Raw genomic sequence first — 18,363 nt, forward strand, 5'->3', positions numbered from 1 at the left:
ATAATGCACCATGATTACAACAAACTCTCCAATCTCTCAAGATAAGAAAATTACAAATCTCAATTCTGTCTCCGACTGCCTGGGGAAATTAAACAAGCTTTAGTTGGAATGAAAAACAGCAGCCGTCACTCCCCAATCAGCCAAGTATGAAAGTGGTTGATGAACAATGTGTCACTCACATCGATACATTGTAAGAACATCCTACCATGGCATAACTACGGCACCTGTAGGCCCTAGACATTGTTTTTCGAACACTTTGCACACTTTTAGTTGTTGATGGGAAAAGTCTTGGTGTTTCCTCTACAGGAGTGGACACGCACTCATGGCCTTCATGCTGTCGCGACAAGAGGGGAAACTGAACCGGCAGCAGACCATGGAGCTGGGCCACCATATCCTTAAAGCACACATCTTCAAGGTACAAGAGACTAGCCAGGACCAGATTACCGAACAGGCATGCAGGGCACATCCCCCGGGGCCCCTTTAAAGCTATATTTGAGCTATAAAACAGCAACAAAAAAAGGATATACCTCATGGCAGAAATTATAGAATTGCTGGAAATTTGCTTTAAAACGGCAACATTTTCTCTTAGACAAAATGTGTAGAATAGCATTATAAAACTGCACATTTTTCTCTCTGCACCTTTGCAAAATGTGTTGAAATGCAGTAAGTTAGCTGATTTCATAAAAATAATAATAATATACAATATAATGCCGCAAGGCCTCTAGGTAGTKCGGCCTTGAGACTAGCTACTTAGTTCTGGGCCAGAATTCAAAGCATCTCAGTGGCAGTGCTGATTTATGATCAGTTTTGCCTTTTATATCACAGTGAATAAGATGACATGGACAGAGATGGACCTGATCCTAGATCACCACTCCTACTCTGAGACTATTGATGCAAATGGCCCCTGAAACCTATAGTGTATATCCCACCCTTACTCAGATTACATTCCTTTTATGAATTTTAGAGTGCGTATGTTTATTAATGAATCAAGATACATGTACATACGGACAGTATCATCAGAGGATAAGCCCTCTGGATGTGAGAGAAGGCTCTGGGAGTGAATCTACTGTATGTATTATTGGTTTATTGACCTGGTGTGTGTGCATGGTTTCAGTGTCTCTGTCTCTGTCCTCAGGGTCTGAGTAAGAAGACGGGTGTGTCTTCCAGCGTGCTGCAGGCCCTCTGGATCAGCTGCAGCGCTGACGGCCTCTCTGCAGCCCTGGCCTCTCTGAGGAACCTCTACACCCCTAACGTCAAGGTGAGACCTCCACCCTAGACATCCAGACCCTCACCTGGAGCACTGCTGTGACATACTGACATAGGATATGCTATTTATTTATTCAGGGTATTTTTATTGATAGATACAGTGAAAAAAGTGATTGAGATGGGGAGATAGAGAGGGACATAGAATGGAAAATGGCGCTGTCAGGGGTGGAACCCATGCCTCCAGGGACAATGTGTAGTCTGCAAGCAGTAGCACTACCACTAGACCAGCCAAACCCAAGTCAATCCGGACCGGACAACATCGCATTTTGTTTTATAAAAGTTTTAAAAAATAAAAATAAATGCCGCTTAAAAAAAAAATACCCGGGCGCAGCGGCCTCTTTAACTCAGCAACCTCGCTATCTTGCTCTCTCTGTCGACGCAACGTTCGCCTGAAAAGTAGCAATATTAAGCGCCATTATGACACCAGGCACAGTCATTTCGATCAGAAGTATCCCCTGAATGCGGAAGTGAGAACAAACAAGATTAACTAAAATCCCAATTTGAGAGGTCTGCCAAAGTCCTTGTCAATTCCCAGACAGCCCAACAACATGCAATGGAGTGTTCACTGAGGATAACTTGGGTTTTGGGAAAACACAAAACACAATTTTCATATGCTGAGATGGTAAAATAATGCATGTGTGAAGTTGCTGACACCTTGCTTGAAGGTAAACAAAAATATGAGCCAGGGAAAAGATCAAACGGATCCTACGTTTAAAATAGGACCACCCTGACCTAACATTATATCACTGCATCATCCATCAATCCTGTGTCCTGTGTGCCAGTCTGGGGAAATAGTATTCTGAGGTCATGACAACGATGATGAAACTGATCAACGTTTTGAGAGCAACATCATCCCTACAACACCGGTTGCTACGAAGCATTCTGACAGAGGCCAATGCCAGTTTTGCTGACTTACTACTGCACAACAATGTCAGATGACTCAGCAAAGGCCGAGTTTGGGAACGCTTTTGGGCCATTTGGGAATAAATCAAAGATTTGTTATCAGAGCAAAAGAGTGACAAGGCAACTCAATTGTTGGAGTTTTTGGAAGATGAGGAGACGATGAAAACAGTTGCATTTTTGACAGACATTACATCACACCTTAATCAACTGAATGTTAAACTGCAGGGATGGCACAACACAGTGTGTGATATGATAACAGCAGTCCGGGCTTTCCAGAAGAAATTGGAGCTTTTCAAGAATGATCTCCAGGGAGAACTTGTCCACTTCCCCAATCTTCTGGTGCAAATGCAGGGAGACAAAGATGTTCCCAAACCATGTTGATTTCATCCAGAAGCTGATGGAAAACTTCAAGGCTCGCTTTGATGACTMCACGGTTGGAAGAGAACTGCTGCTGCTCATCCAGAACCCCTTCTTGGTCACAAATGTGACAAAGTTGTCAGAAGAAGCAAAACAGATCTTCAGATGGGTAGATGTTGCCTCACTGKAAATGGAGTTGATTGAGCTGCAAGAAAATGTGTCTTTGAAGGAGCAGACTGGTGACTGTGACCCTGTTACTTTCTGGGAAAAGATGGTGCCTGCAGCTGATGTCCCTGTTCTCAAGAAACTGGCACTATACATCCTGACCATGTTTGSCTCCACATACAGCTGTGAATCAGCTTTCTCCACAATMAACTTTATTAAAACAAATACCGCTCTATGTTCAGCAATGAACAACGGCACCAGTGTCTCAAGTTGCTCTCACACCATTTGTGCCAAAGTTCAAAGCATTGGCAGGAGACAGAAAGTGTAATTTCTCTCATTGATGCAAGGCCCAGAGTGACTTCTACATGAATATTGCACGGCCCACAGAGACATTCTGTGCATTCAGATTATTATTTTTGTTCAACTCTCCTTTGTTCTCCAGAAAACATGTACTTTATTTTATTATAATTCAAGCTCACAGTGCACTTTATGCACAGACAGTAATGCAACCACTTGTGTTCTTCTGCAATGTTGCACATGTTTGCATTCAAAATAACTTGTAGCTCATTTTCTGTATTTAATGTACATTTTATATAACAACATGTTTCCTAAGTCGTAGACGACTATGTTTGTTACTGCGGCTGTACCACAACGCCGATAAAGGACGATATCCATCCTGACCTTTGCCACCTAGGAACCTTCTCAAATAGTAGTGGGAGGACCCCTGCGCTAGACCAACCCCCAGCACTGACATATAGACTGGTCCAAAATGATTGATGAGCAATAATGACTGTATATTATAGTAGTTGAGTACCCCTGCGCTAGACCAACCCCCAGCACTGACATATAGACTGGTCCAAAATGATTGATGAGCAATAATGACTGTATATATAGTAGTTGAGTACCCCTGCGCTAGACCAACCCCCAGCACTGACATATAGACTGGTCCAAAATGATTGATGAGCAATAAGACTGTATATTATAGTAGTTGAGTACCCCTGCGCTAGACCAACCCCCAGCACTGACATATAGACTGGTGCAAAATGATTGATGAGCAATAATGACTGTATATTATAGTAGTTGAGTACCCCTGCACTAGACCAACCCCCAGCACTGACATAAGACTGGTCCAAAATGATGATGAGCAATAATGACTGTATATTATAGTAGTTGAGTACCCTCTGCGCTAGACCAACCCCCAGCACTGACATATAGACTGGTCCAAGATGATCGATGAGCAATAATGACTGATATTATAGTAGTTGAGCCTCTGCGTTAGACCAACCCCAGCACTGACATATAGACTGGTGCAAAATGATTGATGCGAATAATGACTGTATATTATAGTAGTTGAGTACCCCTGCGCTAGACCAACCCCCAGCACTGACATATAGACTGGTCCAAAATGGTTGATGAGCAATAATGACTGTATATTATAGTAGTTGAGTACCCCTGCGCTAGACCAACCCCCAGCACTGACATATAGACTGGTCCAAAATGATTGATGAGCAATAATGACTGTATATTATAGTAGTTGAGTACCCCTGCGCTAGACCAACCCCAGCACTGACATATAGACTGGTCCAAAATGATGTATGAGCAATAATGACTGTATATTATAGTAGTTGAGTACCCCTGCGCTAGACCAACCCCCAGCACTGACATATAGACTGGTCCAAAATGATTGATGAGCAATAATGACTGTATTTATAGTAGTTGAGTACCCCTGCGCTAGACCAACCCCCAGCACTGACATATAGACTGGTCCAAAATGATTGATGAGCAATAATGACTGTATAAAATGGATAATTCAAATACTGAGCTATATTGTATGCTCAGTATTGTATAGTGTTATTCTATTACATGCCAACCTCCCCTGTTATTGGTAATGGTGAGAGGTTAGCATGCCTTGGGGGTATGATCTTTGATCCTCTGTAACTTTCTCATTTCTCATTATCCACGATTCATTCAGGGTTATCCGTAATCATGGTTGCATCCACATTAATATAGAAGTGTTTAGAAGCCTATTCTATTCTTATTTATAATAAATGTGACTCCAAAATGACACAATACATTATTTACCATTAATTTATGTTGGGCACAAAACAAACTGCAAAAATGAATCTTTGTAGAGTCACAAGCTTGATGCAGTCATTGCGTGCTAGGTATATTGGACCATATACTAAACTTTTCACGACTTCATTTATAATAATCTTTTTATACTGTCATTATTGCTGTGTGTCAATAATTTCGGACCCCACTGTATGTTCTTGAGCTCATGCATGTTGCCTGAACACACTGGTCATTGGTCTCCCTGCATTTTTTCCTATTACATTTTTCCACCAGCGATTTGTATTAGCACAGTAGTATTATTGTAATCTACTCTCCTCACCTCGAATGTCCTCCCTGAGTGCTTGTTAATTCCACTGATGGCTCCCAGTGTGTGTTATGATAAGCATTGTGATGTTTCCTGGAAACACTCACTTATGGTGATGAGTGTGGGCTCGCCACTGATGAACAGCTCATTGGAAATCTCACCAAGATGCTCACTGGCTTCAATAGATTGATGCAGGTTGCACTCTCTTCCATTAGTTTGATCCATCTGCTATCTGTGATGCTGTGATGCTGCTCGCTGCGGGGGGAAAGGAGGCTGTGCCATTCTAAGTAATTACAGAGCCATTTTTTTTTATATAAACAAGAAGGCACGTTAATGACAGAGTGGGCAAAGTCATTTTTTATGTTAAATTATGCCTGGCTGTGTGTCTGTCTACGTGCCCTGCTCTGTCTATTATGGCGGGAGATAGAAAATAGTCCTCCTAAGGCGTTCAAGGCAATTATCAGTAGGGAATGATGTATTGTAGCTTTAAGCAAAAACAACTATATATTTGTCTTTGCCATTAGCAGTATGCTTAGGGTGTGGTTTTATTAACGCTTAGTGTGGTTTTGTTAACGCTTAGAGTGTTGTTTTGTTAATGCTTAAATATTATCATCTCCGTTTTCCCGGTGTGAAATATTCTGTTTGAGTGTAACATCTCTCATGAAGACAGTCACAGACAGAGTTGTTCCTTGTCCTCCAATGCCCCCTAAGAATCATTGGTGCTAATTTATTCCGTTGTGGTTCCGCCGGTAAATAAAACAAATTCAATTTCCTCTTCTTTTAACACTCACTGGGTAGTAATTACTCTGTCTGATTAAACATAAATTATTATATTCCTTATCAAGGAGAAGAAGAATATGCTCTGATTATCGCAACACTAGATAATTTCCACTGTGTACTCTTGCGTTGAATGCATTTCTAAATTACTATTGTGCAATCAATTTTAGTTTAAAACAATCTGAGAATTGTGGTAAGGTCATGTTTAAAGCTAGGAAAAAATTATATACATATATTATATATATTTTTTTGCTATTTAGCTGAATTCCATGCTCGATTTTCTTTTTCCCAAAATATTTTTTAAAGGTTAGATAGTGAGAGAGATGACAGTGGGGGAAGATGGAGAAAGGATGTGTCAAAGAGCAGTAGGCCAGATTTGAACCTATGCCGATAAAATACACGTGCCTGAGGATAGTGGTGTGCCGGTCAGCTGTTTGTTCACCCGCTCCCGTCCGCAATTGCTAACCCATCCGCAACCACCCAACTATATGTGATAAAGTGAAAATCTGAGGCCCGCGCCCGACTCTAACCCGCTAATATAGAAAATGCCTGTAGGCTACACTCTTAGAAAAAAGGGTTCCAAAAGGGTCATTTGGCTGACCCCATAAGAGAACCTTTTTTGGTTTCAGGTAGAACTCTTGGGTTCCATGTAGAACTCTCTGTGGGAAGGGTTCTACCTTGAACCGAAGGAGGTTCTTGAAAGGGTTCTACTATGGGTACAAAACCCTTTTTGGTTCTAGATAGCACCTTGTTTTCTAAGAGTGTACAGTCAGAGACGGGGGAACGATTTTTTGACAGGGGATGCAGGTTTTTTTGCCAGATTTAGATATGTTTCTGCTTATAATTTCAAATATTTTTGTAGGCTATTTGTTAGTCAACTTGTCTATAATTAGATACATGCAGCTTCTCTTCTGTCATTATATGTTGCCCTAGAAGACTAAATAAACCCTTGCTCACCAGAATAATGTCATAAATTGATAGAATGAGTGCTTCAATCTAGTTGACATCGGTACATTTTTCTCTGTGGTCTCTGCTTCTTTCACAGAGCAAAGACATTTAGGGATCGAGAAGAAAATGCAAAAACATTAATTAATTAATTTTTGTTGCAAAAATCTGTTTGACCGGTAGCAAGGAAATAGAAAGTGAAAACAACCCAACATGTTTCTGATAAGATTTCTTCCGAAAAAGTAAGAGCGCCTGCTAAATGACTAAAATGTAAACATTTCATTTCGGCTTGGATGCATATTTTATGTGGTTGAAATACTATCAGCTTTTATGATGCTGATAAACATAGCACTTCTACAGATGGTATCTAACTGTGCATTTGCATTCTCTCAAGATGCTGAAAGAAAGAAATCATATTTCTCTACTCCTGTTCCAGAGTCCAAATGTACATTTGGTGTATCACTTCACTGCAATAAGTGCTTAATTCTGCAGGAGTTAATATGAAGGCTATATGAGAGGTTATAGACCTACAGTCAGTGTCCAGATTTCAGTTTCCATTTAACCCATCTGAACAGTACGCTACAGTTCCCTTGACGTGCCAAAGGCCTATTTGAAGTCCCCTTCTTGTGACTGTCGAATATGTATAATGTATATTGCCACACAATCATCACACATCACACTGCTATAATCCTCTTTTACCACTTCACCAAATCTTTCCCAAACATTACTTTTCTGGCCCTCCCTTCTCTTTATTTTCAACTTTCCATTTCACAGCTTTTCGCTTATTGAATTGAATTAAACTCGGACATTGTCCTGTTTGCCTCCGTGGATCGACGTTAACTTTTTCTGCCCGTTCCCAAAAGCATTTGGCGATTGGCATGTAGGCTACAGTTAGGCCCTTATAAGCTTAGGCTTACGCACGAATGCCAGATGGCCTAAAATAATGAAGTCTAGGTCCAAAAGGCTCCTTAACAGCTTCTACCCCCAAGCCATAAGACTGCTGAACAATTCATCAAATGGCCACCCGGAGTATTTGCATTGACACCCCCCCACTCCATTTTGTTTTTACTCTGCTGCTACTCGCTGTTTATTATCTATTATCTATTATCTAGTCACTTTGCCCCTACCTTATTTTATATTTTATTTTATTTAGTAAATATTTTCTTAACTCTATTTTCTTAAAACCGTATTGTTGGTTAAGGGCTTGTAAGTAAGCATTTCACGGTAAGGTCTACACCTGTTCTATTCGGCGCATGTGACATATAGAATTTGATACATTTATGGATTTTTTAAGGTATTGTTTTCTCTTTCTTCAACCCACCCTTCATCCACACAATATTTCATGACTATAAACCCGCCCGCCCCACAGATACAACTGCGGGGACTGCGAGTTACGAGTCAACCCACGCATCACAACCAAAGGATGCGGCATTACCGCTAGCCCAGCCAAGCCTCTATTTTCTTCTAACAGGTTTAGGGAAGCCAAAAAGTTGTTCATGTTTTTCTTATACGATTTGATAAGACAGTTGAATTCCATGTGTATTTAATGTGTGCTGCTCTTGCAGGTGAGTCGTCTGCTGATGCTAGGCGGGGCCAATGTGAACTACAGGACAGAGGTGCTGAACAACGGCCCGGTGCTGTGTGTCCAGTCCCACCTGGGCCACCAGGAGATGGCCGGCCTGCTGCTGGAGTTCGGGGCTACCTTGGACGTGGTGTCCGAGAACGGCATGAGCCCTCTCTGCTTCGCCTCAGCTGCCGGACACCTGGGTTTAGTCAGCCTGCTCTGCAAGAGAGGAGCCAAGGTTGGTGGTACTGCCCCTAGACAACTACAGGATCAGGGCTAATCATCCCAGCTTTTCCCTTAACACTAGAACCACTGGGCCTCGATGGACACCCCCCCCCCCCCTATTCAAGCTAATGAGCAGTCATTTTGACAGTGTATTTAATATATTTCATATATGCTATCGCAAAAATAATCATTTGGTGATGTTAATGAAGGCCTTGGGTAACATTATAATACCTTTTTTTTTATATATATATAACACAATAGCATTTTCATTAGTTTATGTTACTGTAGGCTATATGTAAATACTAAAAAACGCCAAAATTCAAGTGTTCAAAATTGTTTATTTGTGGAATGCCTTTGTTACAATTATGAAACAGAATGCATATGTTCTGGAACACGGTAACATCTTATTTTTATAACAACAAAATAAAAATTCCGTTTGCCAACATAAAGTTCCACAAGCCCCATCACCACATTATCTGACACTTGTTCTTAACTGACTTACCTTGTTAAATAAAGGTTCAATTTAAAACAATTTAAATAATAAAATATGTCACTGTATTACAGCATATAAAACATGTTCAGATGAACCCTGTTGTTGTTTTGATGCAGGTTGACCATGTGGATAAGAGCGGTCAGTGTGCTCTGGTCCATGCTGCTCTGAGGGGCCACCCTGGCATCATCCAGTACCTCTTGGAGCTGGAGTGGACCCCCGAGGGCCAGCAGCAGAACTGCAGTCTGAAGAACAAGGCCCTCCAGCAGGCTCTGATCGCTGCCTCCAGCATGGGACACACACAGGTCAGTCAAAAGACACTGGTTGAATCCCAAATGGCACACGTTGCAACCACCCAGTTTACTGCACAGGGTTTGTACAGTCATGAAAATCTTAGAAAAGTCATGGAATTAGAAAATAGTTTTCCAGGCCTGGAAAAGTATGGTTGTGCCGATCTCATCATACTCGTATTAGTAATCGTATCTGTTTTATCTCGTGATCGGAAAACCCGGAAGTGTGCTTTAAATGTTGTAAAGCTAATTCCTCAAATGCGAATTACTGCGCTATCACTTGGACTGCATCACATAGCGCATCGTTATGTTTCTTCACCCATTCACACACATTGTTAAATGACCCCGACAGGTGAAAATGCACATGATTTACTTACTTAGTCCTTTTCAATTATCAACGAAATAGGCTAATAAATATCCTAATGCATGGCTACTACTGCCTGCATTTATTCCAGACACAGATTTAGATGAAGATAGGCTAATTCGCTTTACCAATATATGTTTTCACTTTCGAAAAGAGCAAATCTTTTATCTCCCAACACTTATGCCACAACATTTCTCCAATAAAAATAAACTATGTACATTTGTCATTTTATTTTCTAATGATCTGTCGCTCAGTAAACATTCCTGGGCGAGAATGAATAATAATAGCAAGCAAGCATGGGCTTGAGTCACTACATAACGACAGACATCGTCAGCAATGGAATAATTATACGGACAGACAAAGTAGGCCTACTAAACAACACCAAGTAGACAGACAGAAACAACCATATGTCCTTAGCAAACAATGATGACTAGCTACAGATTCTGATTCATACAGGATGCTTGGAGAAGTGGAGACTTGTGCCCTGAGACGAGTGACTATGAGTGAGTGAAACAGCCTGTCTGGGAAAATGAGAGCAGAGAGAGTGACTTGGTCTAATCCAATCGTTGCAGCAGGCTCAACTGATAACCCGCCCATTTCTTTACAGACAGAAGAACTAGCCAATAGTTGTTCAGAGCACACAGCGCATCACACTGTTTGAGTGAAAGAGAGATGTGCGCTGGCAGCAGAAAATAACATTTTTTCCGATCACGGATAATAATAAAAAAAATACTGGTGTCATAATCTTATTCGGAAAATTCTCCATATCCGTTACGATACTCTTTTTGCACAAGTACTCGGCGCACCCCTATGGAAAAGTTTTGGAAAATATTACAAATCGAAACGTTTTGGAAAAGTCATGGAAATTAGTTTCATAATTTTGGCTCATGTAAATAATTTAGGCATAGTTTTTAAATATTCTATCAATTGCATAAAAATCTACATATCAGTCATCGTGTGTGTGTGTGTGTGTGTGTGTGTGTGTGTGTGTGTGTGTGTGTGTGTGTTGTGTGTGTGTGTGTGTGTGTGTGTGTGTGTGTGGTGTGGGTGTGGTTGTGTGTGTGTGTGTGTGTGTGTGTGTGTGTGTTTGTATCTTGCGTATGTGTCCTAAAAACTTGCCAAAGGCAAATGGCCGACGTGCAGTTGATGAACGGGACGGGTGCTACACACTTTGGTTGTAAAACGATGGCTCATTCACTGAATATTAGGAGTTGAGGAATACATCTGACACCTTTGGAAAGTTGCATTCCCCTCTAATCAAATTAGCCATTGTTATTCGACAATGTTAAAGATATTATAGAAAACCTAATTGACAAACAACTCCCACAGCCACATTTGTGACCCAGGCACAAATCGTCTTATGTAGCAAAATTTGAAATGGTGTTTTACATTGGATAAAAGTAGAGACTCAGAGCTACACAAATATATACACTGCATTTTTGAGGAACAATGGGAAAGTAATTCTGCTTTGAAAGTTGATAAACTTGTAATTTCACTTTTATAGAAAATGTTCTTGATAGTGAAGAGCTCTTCTTTGGTGGTGTCTCTACAGTGATATATGAAAAAGCAAGCTACATTTTATGCCTGTTTTTTCATGTATAAGTGGGGCAAAAAAGTATTTAGTCAGCCACCAATTGTGCAAGTTCTCACTTAAAAAGATGAGAGAGACCTGTAATTTTCATCATAGGTACACTTAACTATAAGACAAAATGAGGGGAAAAAATCCAGAAAATCACATTGTAGGATTTTTAATGAATTTATTTGCAAATTATGGTGGAAAATAAGTATTTGGTCAATAACAAAAGTATTATCAATACTTTGTATAATACCCTTTGTTGGCAATGACAGAGGTCAAACGTTTTGTAAGTCTTCACAAGGTTTTCACACACTGTTGCTGGTATTTTGGCCCATTCCTCATGCAGATCTCCTCTAGAGCAGTGATGTTTTGGGGCTGTTGTGCTGGGCCGGACTTTCAACTCCCTCCAAAGATTTTCTATGGGGTTGAGATCTGGAGACTGGCTAGGCCATCTCAGGACCTTGAAATGCTTCTTACGAAGCCACTCCTTCGTTGCCCGGCGGTGGTTTGGGTCATTGTCATGCTGAAAGACCCCAGTTTCATCTTCAATGCCCTTGCTGATGGAAGGAGGTTTTCACTCAAAATCTCACGATCTTTCTTTACACGGATCAGTCGTCCTGGTCCCTTTGCAGAAAAACAGCCCCAAGCATGATGTTTCCACCCCATGCTTCACAGTAGGTATGGTTTTCTTTGGATCAACTCATCATTCTTTGTCCTCCAAACACGACGAGTTGATTTTTTTATCAAAAAGTTATATTTTGGTTTCATCTGACCATAGGACATTTCCCAATCTTCTTCTGGATCATCCAAATGCTCTCTAGCAAATTCAGACGGGCCTGGACATGTACTGGCTTAGAGCGGGGACCTCTGGCACTGCAGGATTTGAGTCCCTGCGGCGTAGTGTGTTACTGATGGTAGGCTTTGTTACTTTGGTCCAGCTCTCTGCAGGTCATTCAGTAGTCCCCCCGTGTGGTTCTGGGATTTTTGCTCACCGTCGTGATCATTTGACCCCACGGGTGAGATTGCGTGCGCCTAGTCGAGGGAGATTATCAGTGGTCTTGTATGTCTTCCATTTCTAATAATTGCTCCACAGTTGATTTCTTCAAACCAAGCTGCTTACTATTGCAGATTCCGTCTTCCCGCCTGGTGCAGGTCTACAATGTTGTTCTGGGTCCTTTGACAGCTCTTTGGTCTTGGCCATGTGGAGGTGGAGTTGACTGTTTGGTTGTGGACAGGTGTCTTATACTGATGAAAAGTTCAAACAGGTGCCATTACAGGTAAAGAGGGGACAGGAGCTCTAAGAAGAAAGTAGCGGGAGCAGAATCTTGCTTTTGTAGGTGAAATATCTATTTCACATAATTGCAATAATTCATTAAATAAATCTACTAAATTGTGGATTTTTGGATATGTTTTATTCTTATTTTGTTGTCTAATGAAAGTGTACCTATGATGAAAATTACAGGCCTCTCATCTTTTTAAGTGGGAGAACTTGCACAATTGGTGGCTGACTAAATACTTTTTTGCCCCACTGTACATACTGTAGAGACACCACCAAATTAATGGTCATGGAAATGTGAAATGTGGTTAAAAGTCAGGGAAAAGTCATGAAAAGTAATGTGTCAAAAAGTGTATGAACCCTGACTGCATGTACTGTACACCCACACTATCCACACGGGTCAGTCCTGTACTGTACACAGGAGAGTTCTCCTACACAGTCCCTCACCTTTACAACTTCACAACACAACCTCACCTCTGTGCTTTGGAAACAAAGATGATTCCACTGAAAACTTCAGCTGCGCGTTCTTCTTGTTTTCATTTACGAAATAGGCTGTCGGTCGACCATGCGTACAGTATTGATCCCATAGTATGTCTGCAGCAGTGGAGGCTGCTGAGGGGAGGACAGCTCATAATAATGGCTGAAACGGAGCGAATGGAATGGCTTCAAACCATGTGTTTGATGTATTTGATACCATTCCACCAATTCTGCTCCAGTCATTACCATGAGCCCGAGCCCGTCCTCCCCAAATAAGGTGCCACCAACCTCCTGTGGTTTGCAGTTAGCTCCCCAGGAGAGGAGCATAGTGGGCTGTGGGTTAGGGATGGGCCTTTGAAATGATTTCACTATTCAAATGATATCATGCTATTTTTTCAGGTATCCGGAGAGTCGAATGCATGTGTTTTAAAGATTTTTTTGGGGGGGGGAACTTCAATGGAGACTTGCTCGCGCATGTTTTAGCAGAATGGGGGGAGAGGGGCAAGAGATAAGCAGGGGCCGGTGTGTGACAGTACGTGTTTGGCAAGGAGAGAGAGAACGTAGCCAAATCATCTCGCGCTAGTTAGACAAGCTTGTTGCTGCCATAGGTTGGTTATTTATCATACGATCTGGTAGTGCCTGTCTTGACTGCATTAAATCGCTGTAAAGAAGCTAGCTAGCTACAGTAGCCAGCGGAGTTAGCCAACTAACTAGCTAAAATAGCAAGGCTAATTGACTATATTTTATTGCGCTCCCCGTACTTGTCTACAACGACTCCATTAATATGAAACAACAGCCTACCTGTTGGTTGATCATTATAGCCTACTCATTTAGCCAACTTAATGGCATCATTTTATTCCATTTTGCATTGATTAAAAATCTCCCACTTCACTTGCTACACAGCCGCTTTGATTGACCGACAATGACAACAGCTACAATAACAACAAGTTATACTTGTGAAACGTGTATAGGCTACCGGTGCGTCTTTTATATGGGGCACACTCATAAAATCTGTCATTAAACGGTTGTTTTATTAAAAAGTTGAATGTTATGGTCTGTCCTTGTAGGCTATGTAGCAATGTCACATAAATCATTTAATAAACATTTTGACAGAGCCAAAAATAGGCCTATTTTGTTTGCAAAAATGTATACTATCCCAAGTAATCGAAAACTAACGTCTGTTTGAATATTCTAAATACCGTGTCAATCCCTACTGTGGGTTGATTGATGCCAGCTCCTCATTAAAAGGGCTGTGATACTGTTAGCCCTATACACAAGGGCTGTGGGTCGACAGTATTATAGAATGGGCCAGAATGAGCTATCGACCTCCACCTCCACGGAGGGCCCAGTGAGAGAGGAGTGTAAAGGAGAGCACAGACAAAGGGGCTAACTAGCACTACCGACATATTAATACCATTGGGCCTGTACTACACAGCACGGAGAATCTCTACTATAGAGGCTATAGAGACACTAGTACATGCATCAGCACTCTAGTCCAGTGATTAATTTAACATGCGCCAGAGAAGCATCATTTGCTGGGGCTGCTTTTTAATCAACCCGCAGAAGTTGTTTCGTCGCTCCGGTATTTCTGCGATGTAACCAGCACGACATAGAACTAACTCATAGCTTTTATATTTGATGCTTGGATTCTGTGTCATTAATCAAAGTTTCTCGTTCGGCAGGTTGTGAGAGGCTTGTTGGCGTTGAATAACGAGCATGCTGTGCAAATTGATGGCCAAGACACACTGTGGGGAGAAACCGGTACGTTTTCTCTCGATTTTTCTTATTTTCTTTTTCATTTTTTTCTCTAGATTTTTTTCCAATATGTTGTTTTCTTTGTGTTAACACTTGTTGTAATATCAGTGTTTCTACAGTGGTTTTACTGCTGAAATTGTATACGCTTGTCCAATCTTCTGTATTTTATCTCCTTCCAGTAACATAACACTTTCTTTTTGCATGATGTAGTTGTTCACATTTAGCCAAATATCTGTTAATTTTTATTTTTACTGCCTGTCTAATTTTCCCTGTCCTCTTCCCTTAAAAGGGACAATCTGTAGTTGCTACATCCATTTTTGGACTTGTAAATTCATGATATGTACTCATTGATTCTTAACTTATTAATGCCTCAGAAGCTTAGTGCAACTGTCGTACCCCATCAGAACCCAAAATATAAGCTTGTTTTGTTAAGTTCATGTTTTAAGTATCCCTATATTTCTGTTATTATGGTGCTACTGTATCACTCTGATATTGTTATACCTGCGCGGTAGTCTCACTGTTGATGGACCTGGCATGAGTACACTGGCAACCATAAACTGGAACCTAGTCATTGTGTCACTTTGAGTTAACATTGGTAGCAGAGGATGGCTAATAACTACAATGTGCCACCTCGCTTCGATGAGAAGAGGTCGTATGAAAGTTGGAAAAATGTACTTGGAATCTGGACACGGGTTACTAATCTGGATGAGAAAAAGCATGCACTTGCGGTGGTATTATCACTCGAGGGAAGAGCGAGAGATACAGCACTGGAAATATCCATTGAGGATTTGAACAAGGATGACGGTATGGGAACTTTGATCAGAGCACTGGATTCTGTGTGTCTTAAAGAAGAGAAAGACCGTGCCTACGAGGCATATTCAAACTTTGACAGTTTTACTATAGACATTTCGGTTGCAATGACGGACTACATAATTGATTTCGAACAGAGGTGCAATAGGATGTGAAAGTACGACATGGTTCTCTCGGATGCAGTGTTAGCTTTCAAGTTTATTTATTTTTGTTTAACCTTTATTTAACTAGGCAAGTCAGTTAAGAACAAATTTTTATTTACAATGACAGCCTACCCCAGCCAAACTCGGATGATGCTTGGCCAATTGTGTGCCGCCCTATGGGACTCCCAAATCAAATTAAACTTTATTTGTCACATGCGCCGAATACAAGTGTAGACCTTACCATGAAATGCTTACTTACAAGCCCTTAACCAACAGTGCAGTTCAAGAAGAGTTAAGAAAATATTCACCAAATAGACTAAAGTAAAAAAAAAAGAATAAAAAGTAACACAATAAGAATAACAACGCCATATACAAGGGGTACCGGTACCGAGTCAGTGTGCGGGGGTACAGGTTAGGGGTGAAGTGACTATGCATAGATAATAAACACCGAGTAGCAGCAGTGTACAAAACCGGGGGGTGGGGGGTCAATGTAAATAGTGCGGTGGCGAATTTATTAATTGTTCAGCAGTCTCATTGCTTGGAGGTATAAGCTGTTGAGGAGCCTTTTGGTCCTAGACTTGGTGCTCCGGTACCACTTGCCGTGCGATAGCAGAGAAAACAGTCTATAACTTGAGTGACTGGAGTCTATTATATAGGTCCTGGATGGCAGGAAGTTTGGCTGCAGTGATGTACTGGGCCGTACGCACTACCCTCTGTAGCGCCTTACGGTCAGATGCAGAGCAGTTTCCATACCAGGTGGTGATGATGAATGTGATGATGGCGCCGGTGGGTAGGGCTGCCGTCTTACCGGCCCTCAACCAATTGTGCTATTTTGTTTGTTTTTTCACGTTGTTCGTAACTTGTTTTGTACATAATGTTGCTGCTACCGTCTCCTATGACCGAAAAGAGCTTCTAAACATCAGAACTGGGATTGATCACCTCAAACTGGATGAAGAGTTTTTCTTTAATAAGTCGGACGCCAGGGATATGCTGTTGACAACCGACCAAGCCCCGATCCCCGTGATTCTCTGGAGAAAGAAACAGAGTTTCCGAGGCAAAAGGTGCCTTGTGAGGACCAGGTCGACAACTGGCTAATCTGCCCTTGCCCTCTGTTCTGCTATCTAACATTCAATCGCTAGAAAATAAATGGGACAAACTGAAAGCATGTATATCCTACAAACTAATATTTTATGCTTCACCGAGTCGTGGATGAACATCGACATTAAGAACACGGAGCTGGCGGGTTATACACTCTATCGACAAGACAGAACAGCAGCCTCTGGTAAGACATGGGGCATGGGCTTATGCATTTATGTAAACAACAGTTGGTGCACGATATCTAAGGAAGTCTCAAAGTTTTGCTTGCCTGAGGTGGAGTATCTTATGATAAGCTGAAGACCTCACTATTTTCCCGGAGAGTTTAATCAGTTTTTTCCGTAGCTGTCTATATACCACCACAGAGCGAGGTAGGAACTAAAACCGCACTAAATGAGCTGTATTCCGCCATAAGCCAACAAGAAAACGCTCATCCAGAGGCGGCGTTCCTAGTGGCCGGTTACTTTAATGCAGGGAAACTCAAATAAGTTTTATTGAATTTCTATCAACATGTGAAATGTGCAACCTGAGGTTAAAAGAAATTCTAGACCACCTCTACTCCACCCCCAGTACAAAGCTCTCCCTCGCCCTCCATTTGGCAAATCTGACCATAACTCTATCCTCCTGATTCCTGCTTACAAGCAAAAATTAAAGCAGGAAGCACCAGTGACTCGGTCTTTAAAAAAGTGGTCAGATGAAGCAGATGCTAAACTACAAAACTGTTTTGCTAGCACAGACTGGAATATGTTCCTGGATTCTTCCGATGGCATTGAGGAGTACACCACATCAGTCACTGGCTTCATCATTAAGTGCATACCCCAACCAGAAGCCATGGATTACAGGCAACATTCACACTGAGCTAAAGGGTAGAGCTGCCACTTTCAAGGAGCGGGACTCTAACCCGGAAGCTTATAAGAAATCCCGCTATGCCCTCCGAAGAACCATCAAACAGGCAACGCGTTAATACAGGACTAAGATCAAATCGTACTACACTGGCTCTGACGCTTGTCGGATGTGGCAGGGCTTGCAAACTATTACAGACTACAAAGGGAAGCACAGCCGAGAGCTGCCCAGTGACACGAGCCTACCAGACGAGCTAAATTACTTCTATGCTCGCTTCGAGGCAAGTAACACTGAAACATGCATGAGAGCATCAACTGTTCCGGATGACTGTGTGATCACCCTCTCCGCAGCCGATGTGAGTAAGACCTTTAAACAGATCAACATTAACAAGGCCGCAGGGCCAGACAAATTACCAGGATGTGTACTCCGAGCATGCGCTGACCAACTGGCAAGTGTCTTCACTGACATTTTCAACCTCTCCCTGTCTGAGTCTGTAATACCAACATGTTTCAAGCAGACCACCATAGTCCCTGTGCCCAAGAACACTAAGGTAACCTGCCTAAATGACTACCAACCCGTAGCACTCACGTCTGTAGCCATGAAATGCTTTGAAAGGCTGGTCATGGCTCACATCAACACCATTATCCCAGAAACCCTAGACCCAC

The 18,363-nt window shown here is 41.7% G+C and overlaps 1 protein-coding gene across 10 annotated transcripts in view; it reads left to right on the forward strand.

Annotated features, from left to right (window-relative positions):
* LOC111974587 (protein TANC1) overlaps positions 1–18,363 on the forward strand; it is a 278,980-nt gene that overhangs the window by 228,210 nt on the left and 32,407 nt on the right. For all 10 annotated transcript variants that reach the window (XM_070447122.1, XM_024002429.1, XM_024002466.1 and 7 more), the window contains 5 exons: positions 307–415; positions 1,136–1,258; positions 8,356–8,592; positions 9,189–9,374; positions 14,735–14,813. In XM_070447122.1, coding sequence (XP_070303223.1) covers positions 307–415; positions 1,136–1,258; positions 8,356–8,592; positions 9,189–9,374; positions 14,735–14,813 — 734 coding nt within the window. The remainder of the gene's footprint in view (positions 1–306; positions 416–1,135; positions 1,259–8,355; positions 8,593–9,188; positions 9,375–14,734; positions 14,814–18,363) is intronic.

The sequence above is a fragment of the Salvelinus sp. IW2-2015 genome, linkage group LG2, assembly GCF_002910315.2.
Source record: "Salvelinus sp. IW2-2015 linkage group LG2, ASM291031v2, whole genome shotgun sequence".
NCBI classification, from domain to species: Eukaryota; Metazoa; Chordata; class Actinopteri; order Salmoniformes; family Salmonidae; genus Salvelinus; species Salvelinus sp. IW2-2015.